General features: G+C 32.9%; 1 protein-coding gene across 30 annotated transcripts in view; it reads left to right on the top strand.

Moving 5' to 3' along the window:
• The window catches only part of MYT1L (myelin transcription factor 1 like), a 693,632-nt gene that overhangs the window by 471,685 nt on the left and 202,033 nt on the right, over window positions 1–19,914 (top strand). For all 30 annotated transcript variants that reach the window (XR_012486139.1, XM_074288020.1, XM_074288037.1 and 27 more), the window contains one exon: window positions 9,984–10,339. Coding sequence is in view for 29 of the 30 variants with exons in the window: in XM_074288020.1 (XP_074144121.1) it covers window positions 9,984–10,339 (356 nt within the window). In the remaining variant the exon portion in view is untranslated. The remainder of the gene's footprint in view (window positions 1–9,983; window positions 10,340–19,914) is intronic.

Raw genomic sequence — 19,914 nt, 5'->3', positions numbered from 1 at the left:
ATTGCTCTCCAGAATGGCTGGATGTATTCATAATTCCACCAGCAAAGTATCAATGTCCCTGTTTTCCCACATCCTCTCCAACATTCTGCATTACCTTTCCCTGTCATTCTAGCCAATCTGACAGGTATGTAGTGGTATCTCAGAGTTGTCTTAATTCAGCATGCTACACTTTAAGAAGGATTTCCCAAGGAGAGGTTTTGGTTGTGGTTGGGTCATTTTTCAGTCATGTCTAACTCTTAATCACCTGACTTTTGGGGTTTTCTTGGCAAAAATACTGAAGTAGTTTGGCATTTTCTTTTCCAGCTCATTTTTACATACAAATAGGTTTAAGTGACTTACTCAGAGTCACATAGCTAGTAAGTGTCTAAAGCCAGATTGAAACTCAGGAAGATGAATCTTCTGGATCTGAGGCCAATACTATTGCATCACCTAGATTCCCACCCCCAGGAGAGTACCTAGAATAATAAAAAGTCTCGACATTATGTTTTGTGGGGATCAACTGTAATATCAAGAAGAGGAGGCATGGAGGAAATATGATAGCTGTTTTCAGGTACTTAAAGGATTTTCACTTTGAAAAAGAATAGATTCATTCCCCAATGACAGAATTAGAAATAATAGGTGCAAATCACAAAACTGCCATTTTAGGCTTAACATAAAGAAAAAAAAAATATCCAAAAGTGAAATGGATCTATGGAGATAGTGGTTACCTCTTCTCTCCTCCAATGTCTTCAAGAGGCTATTATATGGCCTCTGTGGTCTTTCAATTCAGAGATTCTTTCTGATACATAGATTCTAATCCTGGCTCTATATGATCTTAAGCAAGTCACTTAATACTTCTGGACCTTAATTTACTCATCTGTAAAATGAGGTTTGATTAGATGTTCTCAGAATTCCCTAGAAATATAGATCTTGGAGCAGCTAGGTGGTGCAGTAGATAGAGCACCAGCCTTGAAATCAGGAAGACCTGATTTCAAATCTGGTCTCAGATACAACACTTCCTAGCTGTATGACCCTGGGCAAGTCACTTAACCCCAATTTCCTCAGGGGGAAAAAAAGAAACATAGATCTTGAAAGTTGAACGTACACTTACGAGCTTTCTAAGTGTAACCTTATATTTGTCAGATTTAATGAAGCAAGGAAGTAGTGAAGCTGGAACCTCAAACAAATCTCTTCTTATTTCAGATCCATCTTTCTTTATGCTGTGACATGTAGCCTCATAAAACTAAAATTATATTTTATTACCACTTAGAGTTGATTTTTCCAGTGAATAATTTTGAAAAATACACACATAAGATGATTGAGAGAGATGACCTTTCATTGGGCATTCCTCTATTTGACATATATTGAAACAACAGATATTTGAAAGTACTTCAAATCTTGGTTTTGATGTTTTTACTTCTGTTTGTAGTAGTTGTAAACAGTCCTTGATTTTAAGATTACAAATGCTACAACATAAAAACATGTTAAACTAATTGCTTGTTTAATGTTTTAAAACTCTAAAGATATTTGTTTGGGGTTCAATTTTAAATCGAAGAATAACCAGGTAGCCATTTTACCTGCATTTCTGTTCAGTTATAGAGTTCTTTGTAATGAACCACTTTAAACTATTATATAATATTATGTATTATAATTACATTTATATCCTATCCCTCTACTAAACTGAAAACTTTATGACTATACAAAAATCCTTAGTCTGCAAAAAGTTTAAGGGAAGGGAGAAATTAAACAAAATCAACAGTCTTTGGTGAGATTGATCAGAAATGTGCTTATTAGGATGATAAATCATTAGAAAACATGAAATGTTAGGAGTATTTGGTAGAATCAGAAAAGTAACTAGGAATTCTTATACCTGATACAAATTCAATTGGAGTAGGGTAAATATTAATGCAAGTTTCTTTCTCATGGTTTGAACTAAGCTTCCTTGGGGGCTGAGGATCAAGTGGACCCAAGGAAAGAGAAATCATGGCAATAAGATCCTGGGGCTGCAACCTGATAACAGTCTTGTCACATTGAAACAATGAGGATAGAGATAGGGTGGTGAGCCTTTGGTTTTCTCCACTCAGTTATCTGCTACTCTTTGTGAGGGGAAAGTTCTAAAGGTTGTTAGGCAAAATTTCTTGAGGCCAAAAGTAAGGTGAAAGTTGAGGTGAAAGATCTTCAAGCCTAGGATTTTTGTAGATGGATCTGCTTCCAGGACCTGCTGTATGTTGATTCAACAAAGTGAGCCTAGAGCTATCTACCTTTCACTGAGGACAAACCTCAGCCCCTGGACTCTCTCAGATCCTCTCAAGTTGTCTTAGGAGAACAATTACTTTATTCTTTTCTTTTTGCTTCCTGTTTGTGGAGGAAATCTGGAGATTGCTGTTCTGCCATCTTTTCAGAATGCCTCCAAAGACTAAGCTAGAAGGAACTATTTAAAAAGTGGCTCTGAACTTGAATCCTGGCCTATTTCCAGCTAGCCATTCTACTTGCATTTCTGTTCAGAGTTATAGAGTTCTTTGTAATGAACCACTTTAAATTATCATATAATGTTATGTATTATAGTTATATGTTTATATCCTATCCCTCTACTAAACTGAAAACTCTATTACCATACAATCTTGTTTTTTTTTCTAAGTATGCTCTGGACACAGTAGACATTTATACATATATGACTGAATGACATATACATTAAATAATCTTTAACCATATGTATCAGTTAAACTTGTCCCCAGAATTAGTTTGACTTTCCTTTAGGGGTAGCTAAATAGTGCAATAGATAGAATGATGAGCTTGGAGTCAAGAAAACTCATCTTCCTAAATTCAAATCTGACTTCAGACACATTCTCCTTCGCAATATGTATACCATCATACTACACTAATGTAGCATAATAGAAATAGCTCTGATTTTGAGTAAGAATTGACGTTATTTCAATAACTTCTTATTTCAATCATTTTAGTTATGTCTGATTTCAAGACCTCATTTGGGATATTCTTTACAAAGATAGTGAAAGGGTTTGCTATTTCCATCTCCAGCTCATACTTTACAGATGAGGAAACTGAAGCAAATGGAGTTAAATGACTTAAATGACTTGCCAGGGACATACATAGAAGAAATGTCTGAGACTAGTTTTAAACTCTTGAAGAATTTTCCTGATACCAGTTCAGTTCACTTTACTTTATTCCACTAAACCACCCAGTAAGACTCTAAGTAAAAATACCTGGATTCAAATTATTTCCTTGCTAGCTATGTGACCTTAAACATCTCCTATCCAGGCCTCAATTTCCACCTCTTAAATATAAAGAAATTGGTCTATATTAGAAACTCGCAATCTAGAAGCTGTAGAATTTTATCATAGAAATTACTTCTAAAGACGGAATGATATCTCTCATAGCTTTGTATTTTCAAATCTATCCACATGTTGTTGTGATTAACAATATAAATCTATACAAAATCTTTACTGAAATAATGATATCTAGTATTTATACAGCACTTTAAGGATTGCAAAACACATATATTAACTTATTATTCACAATCTTGTATGATGGATTTCATTATTATCCCCATTTTATAGATAATGAAAATGAGACAAGTTAAATGATTTACTAGCTGTCATACAGCTAAAAATGTCTATGGTAAGGAATTGATTCAGGTATTCCTGACTCTAAAATGCAAAATTTTATTCACAGTACTATCTTTTATTTTTTTTGTTATATATTTTTCAATCAAAGAATATTAATCAACAAATATTTATGAAGCACCTTTTATAAGCCCAGAAATATAAGTCTTGAGATTAAGACAATGAAGCAAAATTTATTATCAAAGAGTTTATATTCTTTTGGAGAAGAAAACTTGTGCATAAATAAGTAGATAGAAAAATAGAGGGAGAAGGAGTAGATTTGTAGCTTTGTTAGTATACTCCCAAATCTGGAAAGAAATGTTCTACCAATGCAAGTTATCACCTCTGTAACTGATAAGTCTGAGATGCTTAGGATCCTGAGAAGTTATAAGTAATTTGTCTAGAATTACACAAACACTATGTATCTAAGACAAGATTTAATCCAAGTTTCTTAGTTCTGAGACCAGTTCTCTACCCATTGAACCACAAAGTAATTTTTCTGAAGAAAGCACTAGATTCTGGAAGTTTCAGAAAAAGCTTCAAGGAAAATGGAAAACTTGAAATAATATAATATTAATAATACAACTTCTTTCACTTGAACATTACAGAAATTTTCTGGTGTTATAAAGGAAATCTTTAAATTTAAAAAATATGTATGGAGTAGATAATCTCTAAAATTATTATGTTTCTAAACATTATGATCCCAGTCCAATAATGATATTTATGTTATTAAAAAAAAAAACCAGCATGTATAACACAGTGAAACTTTTACAAAGAAGAATATTTTCTTCCAAATACATTTAGAAATATACAAACACTCCTTCCAAGACATGGAAGGTGTAATTCTTCTTTTCCCTTAGATAGCCTTAGTCTCAAGAAAGGGAAAGTGATTAGCTTCATATTTTAGCTCAGCTCTCTTAAAGCACAGTCTCATTCTGAATCTATAATCTTTCCACCCCAGGAGCAGGCATCCTGACTTCTCACGTTTTCAGGCTGATCTGGCTGACTGCTACAGTCCTGACTTGAATCTCTGATCCCCTGGGGATCAACTCTGGGACTTTAAACAGAGTACAAATAACACAAAAAAGGAACAAATACTACCTCCACCCCCCACCTCCAGCCCCATTTCTTGGAGCTGAAGTAAAAGAGAGAGACCAGGGGAAACCAAGTTCTTTCCCCCTCTTTCCAATTCAGTTCATGACACAGAGGCTGGGTACTAGGTGCTGAGAACAATAGTCAGGAGCCTAACAGAAGAATGACAGAAAAGAGAGCAGACACTTCTTTTAAAGACACAGACAGCCAATCAAGGGGGCTACCCATACACACACATGGTAAGGACCCAGTGGACTCCATGGTAGGCAAACTGTGCATACTCCAAGCCGAGTCACATATATACATATTACTTAATATTATTTACTACATGAATACTATTTAATATAATAATATATTTTAGTTCACTTCAGATTATATTGATTGATTTCTTTTCAAATGTCCTTTTCCTAAATATATCAATATATTCCATCTGTTTTGTTTATTCTTCTATCATTTATCTCCTGAATTCTGCTTGGTTTCTCACCCTGCCCTACATCTCTACATTGTAGATAGAAAGTAAGAAATAGGATTGACCTCACAGTTGTAAAACTGAATAACAGGATTTAAGAAGAGGGCAATGGAAAGTAGAAATGTTGAACATTTTTTTCTAATTCCTGACTATGCCAAAAACAAAGCCATGGGTCTTTACCAAAGACTTATTTGAGACTCAACTGGATGTACTCATATCTAGTTTAACATTTAGGATTATCCTCAAACTGTTGCTATGCATTTCCTTAGCTTTCTGTGGAACTGAAATTGTCACAGGTTTGTGATTTATGTCAAAGACTTTTTTTTTTTTTTTTGCAACTTAGAAAGATTTCTAAGAATTTAACAAGCTTCCTGGCTGAATCAGTATGCTATGGCAGCCCTGGGGCAGGCTCAGTGCTGACACTCAGCAGCCTCTAAAATCACTGCAAGGTTGGAGAAGGAATGAGATTAACACTCCACTGAAATCAGTGCTCTTGCTGTGACATGCAGTAACCTTTCTTTACAGGTTTGCTGCTCACCTCATGGGAGAAAAAACATGATACACTATATACAGATTTACATAAATCCATGCTCTCACATATCATGCTTTGAGATATTTCAAGTTACCATTAGAACATGCTCACACTTTAAAAGGCAGCTTTCTAGCCCATGTGACTGCTTAAATACTGCAGGTAAAATCTGGTAAAGTCCTTTCTTTGGCTTGTATTTTGTGCCACATTAAAAATAGATGCCAGAGACGGCACCAAATAATTATAGATAAAATAAAGAAGTAATATAAGGGAATTCTGTCACCACTTGGTGCCAGTTTTATTTACATTTTACATCAATAGATTTAACAAAAAATATGTGCATTGGGGCATGGGAATTGCATGAGACTCTGGAATGGGAGTACCAGTTCATCCCAATAGTTGATAAAATGGATCCAGGGCAGGAGTCTGGAAAATATATAGTATTTTGTCAAATGATTTGGGGGGTAATGTGGGGCAGGCAGGAAAATAAAAAGGTAATGAAGTAGAATTGAAAAGATTACAAAAGTATTTTAAAAGCTTGATTTCATCAGGAAAAATCAACAGTAAGAAGTAAATGAGTCCACAGTAACAAATCATAAAATGTTGTAATATAAAGGGACTTAACAGATAATTTTGTTCATCTTTTTTCGTTTTTTCAGAAAGGGAAACAGGGGCCCAGGAGATAGAAATAATTTGCCCAAGATCTTACAAAAAAATAAGGAAAGTGAGGTCCTAACCTAGTTTGACCAATGTTTAGTCTATTGAGTTTTTCTATTCTCCAGTAAGCTCCAGTTTTGAGAATCCTTTTTTTTTAATGTCAAAAATTCTAGGGACTGTCATGAAAATGACTGTGTCTTAAATATCTATTAAGTGAGAAAATACATCTTGGCAAGAGGCTAGTCCAAATTTAGTAAGAAGTCTAAATGAGCATATGTTTCATTAATAATTACAACTAGATATTTCTGAAAAATAAGAATACATGAGATATTTAGTTCAAAAAATGTATTACTGGGGTAGCTAGTTGGTGTAATAGAGCACCAGCCCTGAAGTCAGGAGGACTTGAATTCAAATCTGGCCTCAGACACTTAACACTTCCTGGCTGTGTGACTTTGGGCAAGTCATTTAATCAAAATTGCTTCAGCAAAAAAAAAAAAAAGAAAGAAAAAAGAAAAAAAAATAATTGCTAATGTAAATTTTCTTACTAACATTTGCTAACTATACATTATATTCCTTCATTTTGGGGATGCAGAAATATATTGATGATAACTTGGAATGTGCATATGGATTTATAGATACAATATGGGCCCAAGTTTAGCCCGAGGGTTACAAACTTCATATTTACATTGTCTTTTTAGATAAAGAGGTATTATTTTGCAGCAAATAAAGAGCTAGCTAGGTAACAAGGAAAATTTGGATTCAAGTTTTCCCCCTAATACACTGGCCATGTAATCCTGGCCAAATCACTATGCCTCTCAGTTTTCCAGCCTCAGCTGCTCACTTAAGTTGTAAAAATTGTATTGACCTACATAGGCAGAGGAAGTTTTCTCACCTGGGACTTTCCTATATTGGTTAAGCATAGGTCATAGGTCCTTTCTCTTTATCCTCAATTCATCCCCAAAAGAACTGTGATATCAGAACATTGCCTTAGGGAGACACTATGGTTAGATAAAATGAATACTGGTCTGGAAGTTGGTAAACTTCAAGGTATCAATAGCTACACCATTGAATTTTCTAATGTTATAACTGCTACAACACCTCTCTTAACTTTAATTTTCTCTTTTGTAAAAAAAAGTAAGAGAAGGGCTTGGATCTCCAATGTCTTTTCTAATTCTCCAAGTTACCTCCATGAGACCAATTTTTTCCCTCAAAATATATGCATGTATATTATTTTTACATATAAATATATTTTGAAATCATGCTTAACAAAAGAAACTAAAAATAGTCCAGATTATATAACTATTGAACTTATAAAATCAGAGAGTTGAAAAGAATCTTTATAATGATCTAATTTAATTCCTTCATTTTATATGTGAGAAATTGAGGCTTAGAAAGATAAAGTCACTTGCACAAAGTTAAACAGTTACTGGACTAAGCCTAAATTTCTTTCCTAAGTTATGGAATTCATAAAAGTAAATGATCACACAATGAGAAGATTGAAAAAAAAAGTTATCAAATGCCAAAAAAATACTCATCTAATACTTTGTAATTTTAAGTCAGTTTTAAGTAAGAGAGGAAGAAACTCACAAACTTTCTCTTCTCTCATTCTCCTGGAAGTACAAGTCAAAGAAAAGCATCACAAAATCATAGCTATGGAACCAAATGATAATCTAGAGAGTAACCATTTTATTTTGCAAATTAGGAAACTATGAACCAGGTCAGAGCAGGAATAATGAGAAGATAGTAGAGGAAGATTGCCTTAGGCACTCATCCTTTGAGCAATCATGTTCTTGTTTGGCGCAGGGGACCTGCTTCAATCCTTCTGTCCTTGGTAGAATCCATAAAAAGAATCAGATTTCACTCTATTTTCTTTGGGATTTAGGAAAACAGGGTAGCCATAGTTTGATGGATATTGTTATAATTGGAATCAGGAAGACTTGGGTTCAAATCCTACCTCTGACACTAATTGTGTGAGCCAGTGCAAATATCCTGAGCCTCAGTTTCCGCATCTATAAAATTAGGGATTTGGACTGGATGGCCTCTGTGGTCCCTTTCAGAATAATTCTATGGTAGCACGTTCAAGGTAATTTGACCTTCAACATTAAAGACAGCAGCAGAACACATAAGTGACTGGATAGTTATATAGGTGACCAAGAAGAAAGTGGGGAAAAATAAAAGTTAGGGCCAGAATAAGAAATAAAAACCAGGAATCTTTATTTATAGGGCTATTTGTGCTAGAAATGATAAATTAATGATTGAAAGGTATTTCCTCATTGCCATTTGGAAAAAGCAATTGGATTACATCCTCAAATGTAATTATTGGATTGTGATTAATATTGTAAGTGCAAACAAACTTATAAACAAACAAGCTTATAAATATTGTAAGTGCAAACAAGCTTATAAACTTAGTTTTAATTTCCCGATGAAGATAAAGATATTGAGAACTTAGCTGCTCATACAAACTGCATTGATATGTGTGTGTGCACATGCATGTATTAAGGACATGTGCAAGCAAAAGGGAGAATGGGACAGAAAGAATATAAAGTAGCATAGACCCTTTCTTTTATTATAAGTTAATATTTGAACACACACACATAAAATCAATGTCAATACAAGTTCCCTTTAGAATGTAATCTCTTAGAATGTCTAAATTTCAAATAAAAACTAAATATTTATATCAGAAATTCATTTGAAGGATTTTTTGCTATCAGTGATCTGTTCTATACACACACCCATAAGACAGACTAGTGAGAAGAATATTCATTGACTGAGCCAAAAGTTTGAAGTTCAAATCAGATCTTCTGGTACCTAATAGACTAGCAATGTGGTCAAGTCATTTAACCCTCCCTTGAGTTCACTTTTCCCCACCTAAAAAATAGGGATTATAATACTATATGGTACATAGGATTTTTGTGAGCATCAAATACACTGTTAAATCCAAATTTCTACACAAATGTAAAGTGTCACTATTCTGAGTTACCAACTATTTTGCATTTAGTAGATATTTAATAAGCATTTGTTAAATTGAATTGAGTTTCAGATGATGTATTAATATTTATGGTTCATCTAAATCCTCATAATACTAAATCATTTCATAATATAATATAGATATAGGATAAAATAACACAGGAGAGGATAATTACAATAAAATACAGAAACAAATGGAATAGAAATATTTCTTGAATTTATTTTCCCATAGAAATGCTTTAAACATACTAAATCATCACCAACATTCTCAATTAATTGGCTTTCCACTAAAACATACATATCATTAATCTTCATGGCATACTAATGAGTTGGGATTATTATGCCCATTTTACTGATTGCAAATCTAAGGCATAATGATTTATTGGATTTGTACCATAGCAAATCAAGGTAAAATGCAAAGCTGAATTTTTAATAGTTACTGTATGAATAAAATCTGTTTTCCAAAGCATTATAATTGCAACAATAATTTCCAGGTTATGGGTTTCTATGTTGTTAGCTCACTGTTGGCAGTGAAATCAGTCTGCTAAACACTTTAGAAGATGTATGTCAAAATCAACAATTAAGAAATTTGATTAAATGGTATAAGACTTCTATCACTCTGACCATCAAGGGTGGTATAATAACACACCTCTTTTACTTTCCTAAACAGTGTTTATGGCTGTCCTTTGGCTAAAAAAAGAAAGACACAAGATAAACAACCTCAAGAACCTGCTCCCAAAAGAAAGCCATTTGTGGTTAAAACCGACAACTCCTCAGTAGATGAATGTTATGAAACAGATGGAACTGAGGAAATGGATGAGAAAGAAGAAGAGGAGGAGGAGGAATACTCTGATGACAATGAGGAGCAAGGGGAAGAGGATGAAGATGATGAAGAGATAGACCGAGAAGAAGAGGAGGAGATTGAAGAAGAGGAAGAAGATGATGAAGAAGAAGGAGAAGATGTGGAGGATGAAGAAGAGGAAGAAGAAGAGGAGGAGGAAGAAGAGGAGGAGGAAGAAGAGCATGGTAATCATTAACATATTAATAAAGAAATAGATGGTATTCTGAGTTGTTTTCATTATGAATTCTGAGAGTTGGTCTTCATGACACAAGTTTTGAGTAATGGAAGTCATGGAGAAATTGTTTTTCTTCTTTATTCACCCTTTCTGAAATCCTTTTAATATTTAATTTTAAAGATTGTGATCTAAGTATTCTAATCTGTAGACATGTTTAAGGCAAATAACTGTCCAAGTATAATGTTAAAGGCTACTGTAGTTTGCAGATATGTATGTTTCTGCATATTTTATGTATATAATGTATCACACACATGTGTGTATAATGAACTTCAGATTATCAATCCTATAAAGTACTATAATTTGGTTTAGCTAGAAAATCCACAAGGCATTTTGTCTTGGATGACCTGAAAAATTTGCAAAGATGATAATTACTTGATATGACCTTACTATAAAAATGACTTTAACTCATCAATTTGTTTGATAATATTTTAGACCTCCATGCAGCTGCAAGTATGTTGATTGGTAAAATCTGGATTTGGGATATTGGTTGCAAAGACTTCACCATAGTGACCTTCTCATAAGACTAGGGCGGAAATGGATATTAATGAAATGATAAACTTTTTTGCCTCTGTATTTTCAGAAAATGACTCTGATTTGGTATGTCCATATTTCTGTTTAGTATGAACAAATAATGACCTTTAAGACATTGGAGTTGGAATGTTTTAGGAACAAGATGTGAGTGGTTTGATTTTTCATTACTTTCTTTTTTACCAGAACTAAGGTGTTAGGAACTATTTACAGAAGGTTTCAATTTCTTTATCTGTAAAATGAGCAGGTTGGATTTGATGCTCTCCAAGGTCTCTTCCAGTAATCTAGGAAAGAGGGAGTACAATCTATGATCATGTTAGAAAACAACATAGGTCCTAAACAATATGCTTTTGTGTGGTATTTTTGTTATAACATATTAATTATGTTGGAAAAGGCTCCATAAAAGGTAAATCTTTTTTAACTAAAAAGTTAATATTTTCTTTAAAATCATAAAAATATTTTGTTTTGGTGGATTTTGATCAGGAGGGTCCCTTGCAGCAAAAAATCATTTGCATCATTTATATCATTTACATTCTCTCATCATTTACATTGCATCACTTACATTCTCAAAAATTCCATGATGAAGTCTCATACAATCAAATATTTGGGGGTTTGGATAATATAGCTATTGCTAATTTCTAAACAGATTAGACCTGTTCTCTTGTAGCTGATTGTTATAGCTGATTCATAAGTTGGCCCTAGTTTATGATAAAAATAATATGAAGCATTGTTCTCTCAAATTCTATTTTCTATGTCCAGAAAGCAGTAGAAATGTTTATTTTAAAATATGGAAGCTTATATGGCTTAATTTGAACATTATGAGGACATCTTTTGAAATGTACAATCTTACTTTTAGAATCTGATAGCTAGAAGTTTACATAGACTTCTTTGGTTCTGTTTTTTGTTGAACATATTTATTTTGTTGGAAATTCAGCGAAGCAAAGCGTAAATTCTGGCAAATTTTGATAGCCTGATGATAGACTGTGTGTCTTTCATACAAGGACTAATCTCACATGAAAAATAATCTGGGGATGAGTAGTCTGAAACTACTTATCCCCAGATTAAGCTTCAGGATGCTGAATTTTATAAACATTGCAATTCACATTGCATAGAGGCCCTGTGGAAGAAGTATTCATCAACATTGATGAAATTACAGGCCCTTGTGCATAAACTATTGAAGCAGGAAATTCATAGGTTTTAGCCTGTTGTTAGTGCATAAAAGAATTAAAAGTAAATATATGGGGGGGAGAAAAATCTAATTAGGTGAACATAATAGATAGAAATAATAGACTACCATCAAGAAACAAACAAGAACACTATCATATTATCTATTATATTTCTAGTGCTGGGAATAGAAGAAAAGGCTTATTAGAATTTTGCTTTTAAAAAAATCTTTTTAGGTAAGCTAAAAATAACATTCAGACATAATAATTTGGAAGATATATTACAAAACCAAATAAATAATTCTTCCAAATGTAAAAATGTTTAAATCCCTTTCGACATAATAATAGTATAATGATAATAGCCACCTAGTATTTATATAGCACTTTAAGGATTACAAATTACTTTACATGTGTTTCTCTTTTGATCCTTAAAGCAATCCTATGAAATAGACACTATTCTCATCCCCATTTTACAGATGAGAAAACTGAATCTGAAAGAAGTTAAGTAATTTGTCTAGCATCACACAGGCAGTAATTATCTGGGGTAGAATTTGATTTCAACTCTTACTGACTCTAAGGCTAGCACTCTAACCATTATGCTACCTAGCAATATAATACAATGAAGAGATTTGAAATTAAAGGATTTGTATCTGAATTCAAACTATAAAACTTACTACTTTGGACAAGTTAATCAGCCTCAGTTCTTTCATCTATAAAATGGGGGGATTCAAATCCCTCTCAAGTCTAAATCTGAATTTTCACATGCCTGAGGAATTATCTATAATTCCCCCACCCCAAAAGTTGGCTTGACAACATTGAAAGTCTAGATACAATTAAGTACCATTATAGACAAATCTTTTCCAAGTTATTAGGAAACTAGGTAGAAAAAGCAGATCAGTTTGCTATTTCTATGATAATATGTCAAATAATTCCCAATCCTCAAAGGACCCTTCAGTCTAAGACAAAAACTAAAGGTCAATTTTAAGAATGCTCTTCTGTGTTCTACTTGTTGCACATCCTTAGAAGGAGGCAACAAAAGCTTGCTTGATTTGTAAAACAAACTATAATTTTTTCTTCTTCTGAAAAAAAAAATCACTTCAGATAACAGATTCCCAAGGGCTGTTTTGCAAAATTTTCCTATTATAGGGGAAAATCTCCAGTGGAGCAGCTTCAAGAACAAATGTTTTAAGGCACCATTTAGCTAGTATCACAAGAAAACACTCAAAATGGCTTGTACTCCAGGTGTTTATTAATCCTGTGGGGTGAGGAGGAGTCATCCTGAGCCTTGCTCAAAGGCATAATTCTATTTTGATCATTTCACATGACCAGATTCTTAGACATTCATCCTAGTTTACTGAAACAGGACTTTCAAAAGACATTTCTGTCAGTCATTTATTTCTGTTCCCAAAAATGACAAATATTTTACATTTCACATCATTGCTATAAGTGGTAATCATCTCACTAACTTCCTGCCACTCATAGCAATATGTTTGACATGAAAACCAAAGTTTCCCTGTTTTCTGTTGAAATAGTTGGCCATTGCTCATAAATAGAGTGATATTTTAGTCACACACTTGAATAGATTCAACAGCAAACTGTACTTTGGAATTGTATTTTCTTAAAGCATCCCTTTCTTACATATGAAGACTACAAGAGAGTGCTGGACCATTATGTTAAGAAATCTTGAAATCCCAATGAGTCTTATTTTTCTCATTTTGCATAAACAGAGATCTTTATCTCTCTGAACCTTTCATCAGGCTCCTTCTAAAGCTGATCACATCAATATCCTTTAAATATATGATGCAAACATCAATCTTAAAGTAAAGAACACAATTTCATTCAGAGAACTATGACAGGCTATCTATAGAAAAGGAAGAAAGACTGACTAATGTGCATATAAACTAAAAGGGGCAAAAGTTGGGGTAGATTTGATTGAGGAGATCAGGGTTCTGAATTAAATATTTTTCATATTTTTAAAACTAAACTTAGAGGCAACATAAAACCTCTTCTTTTGAGGTTAGATTAAATAACATGAAGGACAGCAGTTAATTCCATCCATAACATCACCATATATGCCCTTGATCCAGAACTAATTTGAGAATCACAGGACTCAAGAAAATAAAGAATCCACAAGCACCATACTGAGCCTTAAGGAAGAAATAGGGAGGTAATAGTAAATACTTTTCATATACTATGAATTCATTTTAAACTGCTCTGATATGCATTTATTTTCATTTTCTACTTGCCTTAGTATAAGAGGAAAAGGTGGTGGTGGTGGTAGATAGTTGAATCCATCTACCCCTAGTTTAGGGCCATATTTATGAAAATTCTCTTATGATAAAATTAAAATGGCTACTAGTTAGTGGTCAAAGATTTTTCTAATCATTAACTCCAATTTTTATATATTGTGGGGGGTTTTTGGCTATTTAAATGACAGTGTGTCTCTCAGTTCTCCTGTGATCTAAAAAAAAAAATAAAGTTATATAGAATCTAGTGGGTTATAATTCATTTTCATATTTCAGCCCATTAAAAAAAAAGACCTGAGCTTTAAAATGATCATTAATCTTTGGTCCCTCAATGATAAATTATTAAGTTCTTAACAACTTAAAAGGAAAAATCCTATTTTGTGCAGTTTCCAATAGATATAATAGAAGTTCTAGGAGGGGATAAAGCACAGAAAGTTATGAAGTATACAGAAGAAAACTGATCTCATATTTCCACTGTTAATATTTGGCTACTTCAAGGAACTTTTCTTAGCAAAATGGCATTTTTTAAAGCTACTTCTTTACAATAAGTTATTTTTTCTTTCTTTTTTTCTTTCTTTTTGAAAGGGTATTTTTTTCTTGACTGAACCCTTAAGTATATTAATGAAAATTACTTTGGAGGACAGTTTGCTGTGTAATTGGATTCAATGAAAGTATATTTTCTTTACTTTTAAGTTTTTTGAACTTAATAAGGAAGAGTTGGGTGATTTGAGGGAAAATCAAAATATTTATTTGAAGCCTTTTCAAATATCTAATATGACTTGTCAGTATTACAAAACTTTCAGTACACAGTAAAAAGCTTAATTTAACAACATTGGGTTTAGATTTCAGAATTTTAAAAAAAGTTCCTGAACTTTTTTTTCTCATTTCTGTTACAAATAGATTAAAATGGTATCCTCTCCCCACCACTACTCCCATTCCATGTTAAGGAGGATTAAGCAGGATTTATTGTATGTACCTTAGTAGAAAGTACCAGGATTTATTGTATGTACCTTAGTAGAAAGTATCTGGCCTGTTACTTTGCACTAAAGTAAACAATAACTAAATAATTTTTAAAAATGGAATTCCAATCTACTTTTTTAAAAAGGAATTTAGTAGTGAAAAAGATTTTGGCATTAGTCAGATCTGGGTTTAAATCCTAATTTTGCTACCAGTTTTACTTGGAAAAAAAAATTATAATAGCGATTTAGTTTCCTCATTTTACTGAAAATTATGGGGTTCAATTAGGTGAAATCTAAGTTTCCTACCTCTGAATGCCCTATTACAATATTTTAACAAAATTGCTTTCTAATCGAATGAAATGATGTTTCTGATAAGCACAACACCCTAAAATTTATAATAAATAAGTTCATGTTTATTTTTAAAAGTCCCTTCTGATATGTGTAATAAGTATTTCATATAATACAACTTCCATTAATATCTGTATGATATATACACAGTTTTTGAGCCTTAATTTTTCACAATAAAATTAAAGGATTAGATTAGATGATCCCTAAGGTTCCAAATCCTATTATATTTTGTTCCATTGCCATCTAAACTCATTAATCAAAAGTCTTCTAATATTACTTAGAGGTGTCTAAGAAGTGATAAATTTGAGGGAATCAACATAAACATTAGATTTCATTCAATCAATAACCATTCATTAACTGCATACAATGTTCCAAAAACTATGCTCTATATTGGGGACACAATGTTCAAAAGTACAAAAGCATGAAAGTCCTTTAAGGATCTTAAATACAAGGGCATTTTTATATTTGAGACCAAATCATGATACAGGATAAATTTAGGTTTGAAAAAATATATATATTAAAATAAGGGAAAGTTGGGGAAAGAATAGATTTTTGTTTTTTTCTTTTAAAGAACTTTATTTAGTACTTGAAGAAATATGTACTCTCATTAGCTTTAGTTTAAGGCATCTACTTACAGATGCCCAGGAGCCTTATTGTTCTTCTTAGCGCCCTTCTCTTCTGCAGTTCAGCCTTCCTTTCAAGTTCTTTCAGTATCCTCTTTGGGTTTCTGATTTTTCTGTGTTTCTCCTGTGCCACAATTCTTTCCAAATCATCTTGTTAACTCTTGTGTGCAACTGAAGGTTCTGAATGGCCATTGCTTGGGCTCAGCTCTTCTCACTCCTTCTCAGTATGTCTCTCAGATTCTATTTGTCCCATTGAGAAATCCAAACTACGACAAGTCCACCTTCCAGATCAAAGATCATGACAGTCCCAAATCTATCTCAAGGTTGAGATGATATGGTTATCCCTCTAAACTACAAATCCCAGGGTGCTAGTTCATTTCTAAACTCCTAATATAACAAACCATAAAAAATAAATATATGGTTTATGAAATTTATGAAATACAGCATATCCCACTAGGATAAAGAAGCTATCCCTTATATAATGTCCTAGATGATCCCTAGAATAATTAGAGGAATCAAGAAAGACCTCTTTGCAAAAGTGGCACTTTCAGTGAGCCTTAAGGAAAGGGTTCCAAGAGACAAGGAAGGAAAGCATTGGTAATGTGAGTCATAGTCATCAAAGAGAACCTAAAGCTTCCATATGTTCAAGGAAAATACAATTGGATAAAAAGATAGAATTAATCCTAACATCTGAAGAGTTCACATTTCTCTTACCCTATATATAATATACCAGTTTTTGATCAGTAAGTTGAGTACATATAAGATATATGTGTCATCTCCTTTTGAGAATGAATGACTGAGAAAACAAACTAGCTAATTCTTTAATCACAACAGGACAGAATTTTTCTTATGAACTTATTTTCAGACATTTCTACATTTCATAGGTTTATATATCCTGTTATACAAAATTAAAATCTATATTGAAAATTAAAACCTCTGTATTGTTTGAAGAAGCAAACTTTAAGAAATATATAAGCAATATTGAATAGTAGGTAGCTAATCATAATTGGAGTCAAAAAGGCCTGGGTTTTAGTTCAGATTCTAGGATTATAGTCATGACACTTAAATTAACTTACTTAAGGTTGTTATATAACCTCATAGTTCCCAAAGATTTTCTCTAAGACTAAAAGTTGGGGTGAGAGGGGATAAGAGGAGATAGTATATTTACATTGGTAGGGAGAGTATCTTTATTAGGAGTTCCTTAATCAGTAAACACCACTTAATTAAATTAAAACACTGATTAAACACTGCTGTGTGCTAGACATTATACTAAATCTTCGGGATACAAAAGCAGGATTTTAAATCCTATTTTGAAATTTTAGGATTTTTTTTATTAATTTTTATAATTATAACTTTTTTGACAGTACATATGCAAAGGTAATTTTTTTAATAACATTATCCCTTGTACTCCCTTCTGTTCCGAATTTTTCCCCTCTTTCCCTCCACCCCCTCCCCTAGATAACAGGCATTCCCATACATATTAAATATCTTATAGTATATCCTAGGTACAATATATATGTGCAGAACCGAATTTTGTTGTTGTTGTTGCAAAGGAAGAATTGTATTTGGAAGGTAAAAATAATCTGGGAAGAAAAACAAAAAAAATGTTCAGAGTTTACACTCATTTCCCAATGTTTCTTTTCTGGGTATAACTTATTCTGTCCATCATTGATCAATTGGATTAGCTCTTCTCTATGTTGAAGATAACCACTTCCATTAGAATACATCCTCATACAGTATCATTGTTGAAGTGTATAATGATCTCCTAGTTCTGCTCGTTTCACTCAGCATCAGTTGATGTAAGTCTCTCCAAGCCTCTCTGTATTCCTCCTGTTGGTCATTTCTTACAGAGCAATAATATTCCATAACAATCATATACCATAATTTACCCAACCATTCTCCAATTGATGGACATCTATTCATTTTTCAGTTTCTAGCCACTACAAAAAGGGCTGCCACAAACATTTTGGCACATACAGGTCCCTTTCCCTTCTTTAGTATTTCCTTGGGATATAAGCCCAGTAGTAGCATTGCTGGGTCAAAGAGTATGCACATTTTGATAACTTTTTGGGCATAATTCCAAATTGCTCTCCAGAATGGTTGAATTCTTTCACAACTCCACCAACAATTCATCAGTGTCCCAGTTTTCCCACAGCCTTTCCAACATTTATCGTTATTTGTTCCTGTCATCTTAGCCAATCTGACAGGTGTGTAATGATATTTCAGAGTTGTCTTAATTTGCATTTCTCTGATCAATAGTGATTTGGAACACTCATATGAGTGGAAATAGGTTTAATTTCATCATCTGAAAATTGTCTGTTCATATCCTTTGACCATTTATCAATTGGAGAATGGCTTGATTTCTTATAAATTAAAGTCAATTCTCTGTATATTTTGGAGATGAGGCCTTTATCAGAACCTTTACCTGTAAAAATGTTTTCCCAATTTGTTACTTCCCTTCTAATCGTGTTTGCATTAGTTTTGTTTGTGCAGAAACTTTTTAATTTGGTGTAATCAAAATTTTCTATTTTGTGATCAATAATGGTTTCTAGTTCTCCTTTGGACACAAATTCCTTCCTCCTCCACAAGTCCGAGAGGTAAACCATCCCATATTCCTCGAATTTATTTATGATTTCATTCTTTATGCCTAAATCTTGGACCCATTTTGATCTTATCTTAGTAAGTGGTGTTAAATGTGGGTCCATGCCTAGTTTCTGCCATGAAATTTTAGGATTAATGAATATAGTGTATGGTTTAATCCCTATATTTTTAAGGTCTCCATTACAGAAGTAATCATTGATTGTGTTCTCATTGTTTGTTTATTATCTGTTTTAGAATACAAATTTTGGGTTAACACTATAGTCCAAATGTGAGACAAGGAAGTGTAAGACTAAGGTTTTTCGCTTAATACTGCCACTGACTACCAATGGACAAGTTAGTAAAAGAATCTGAGCCTCTCTGTCTTGCAAGGTTGTTCTAAGACTTAAATGAAATCATGTCAATGGAAGTGCTTTGAAAACTATAAAATTCCACATACATTATAATTATTTAACAGCAATATTATCATATAATAATTTTACATATAATGTCATATCTAGGATTTAATGTTAAAGGATATGTGTTATTGTAAGATGCTTCTATTATTTCCAAAATCTCCTTGGATGAGACTTGACTTGAATATCAGTGAGTCAGACTATGCTTAAAGTAACAGTTTATCTTGATGGCATAGTCACTTGATGGCACAGACTCTAACATGTTGATAATTCAATTCAATTAAGAGCTATTAAACACTTCATACTTGTTCAACACTAGACTAGGTGCCAGATTGGTGGGAAACATATGAGATATAAACCACCTTGCCTTCAAAAAATGTATCATTTCATTGGTGGGAATTAGACATGTATAAATAAATAAATAATATATGTCATATTCCAAAAACAGAATAAAAAGGCAATGGGATCTGGCAAAAGTAATAAAAATTCTTATTTCAGAAGTAAAGTTTTCTGACATTGAAAACTGTCAAACATGTGGGTGACCTTAGAAAAATTACTTTTGCCTTGGGATCCAAGTTTTGTTGTTGATGTTGTTTTCTTATTTATCAAACAAAGGGTTTATCCAAGATGTTATCTAGGAGGCTGTCTTAAAGTCAGAAGCCACT

This window comes from Sminthopsis crassicaudata, chromosome 2 (assembly GCF_048593235.1).
Source record: "Sminthopsis crassicaudata isolate SCR6 chromosome 2, ASM4859323v1, whole genome shotgun sequence".
Taxonomy (NCBI): Eukaryota; Metazoa; Chordata; class Mammalia; order Dasyuromorphia; family Dasyuridae; genus Sminthopsis; species Sminthopsis crassicaudata.
Note: the sequence above shows the minus strand (reverse complement) of the source record. Positions and strands in the feature narration are given on the sequence as shown.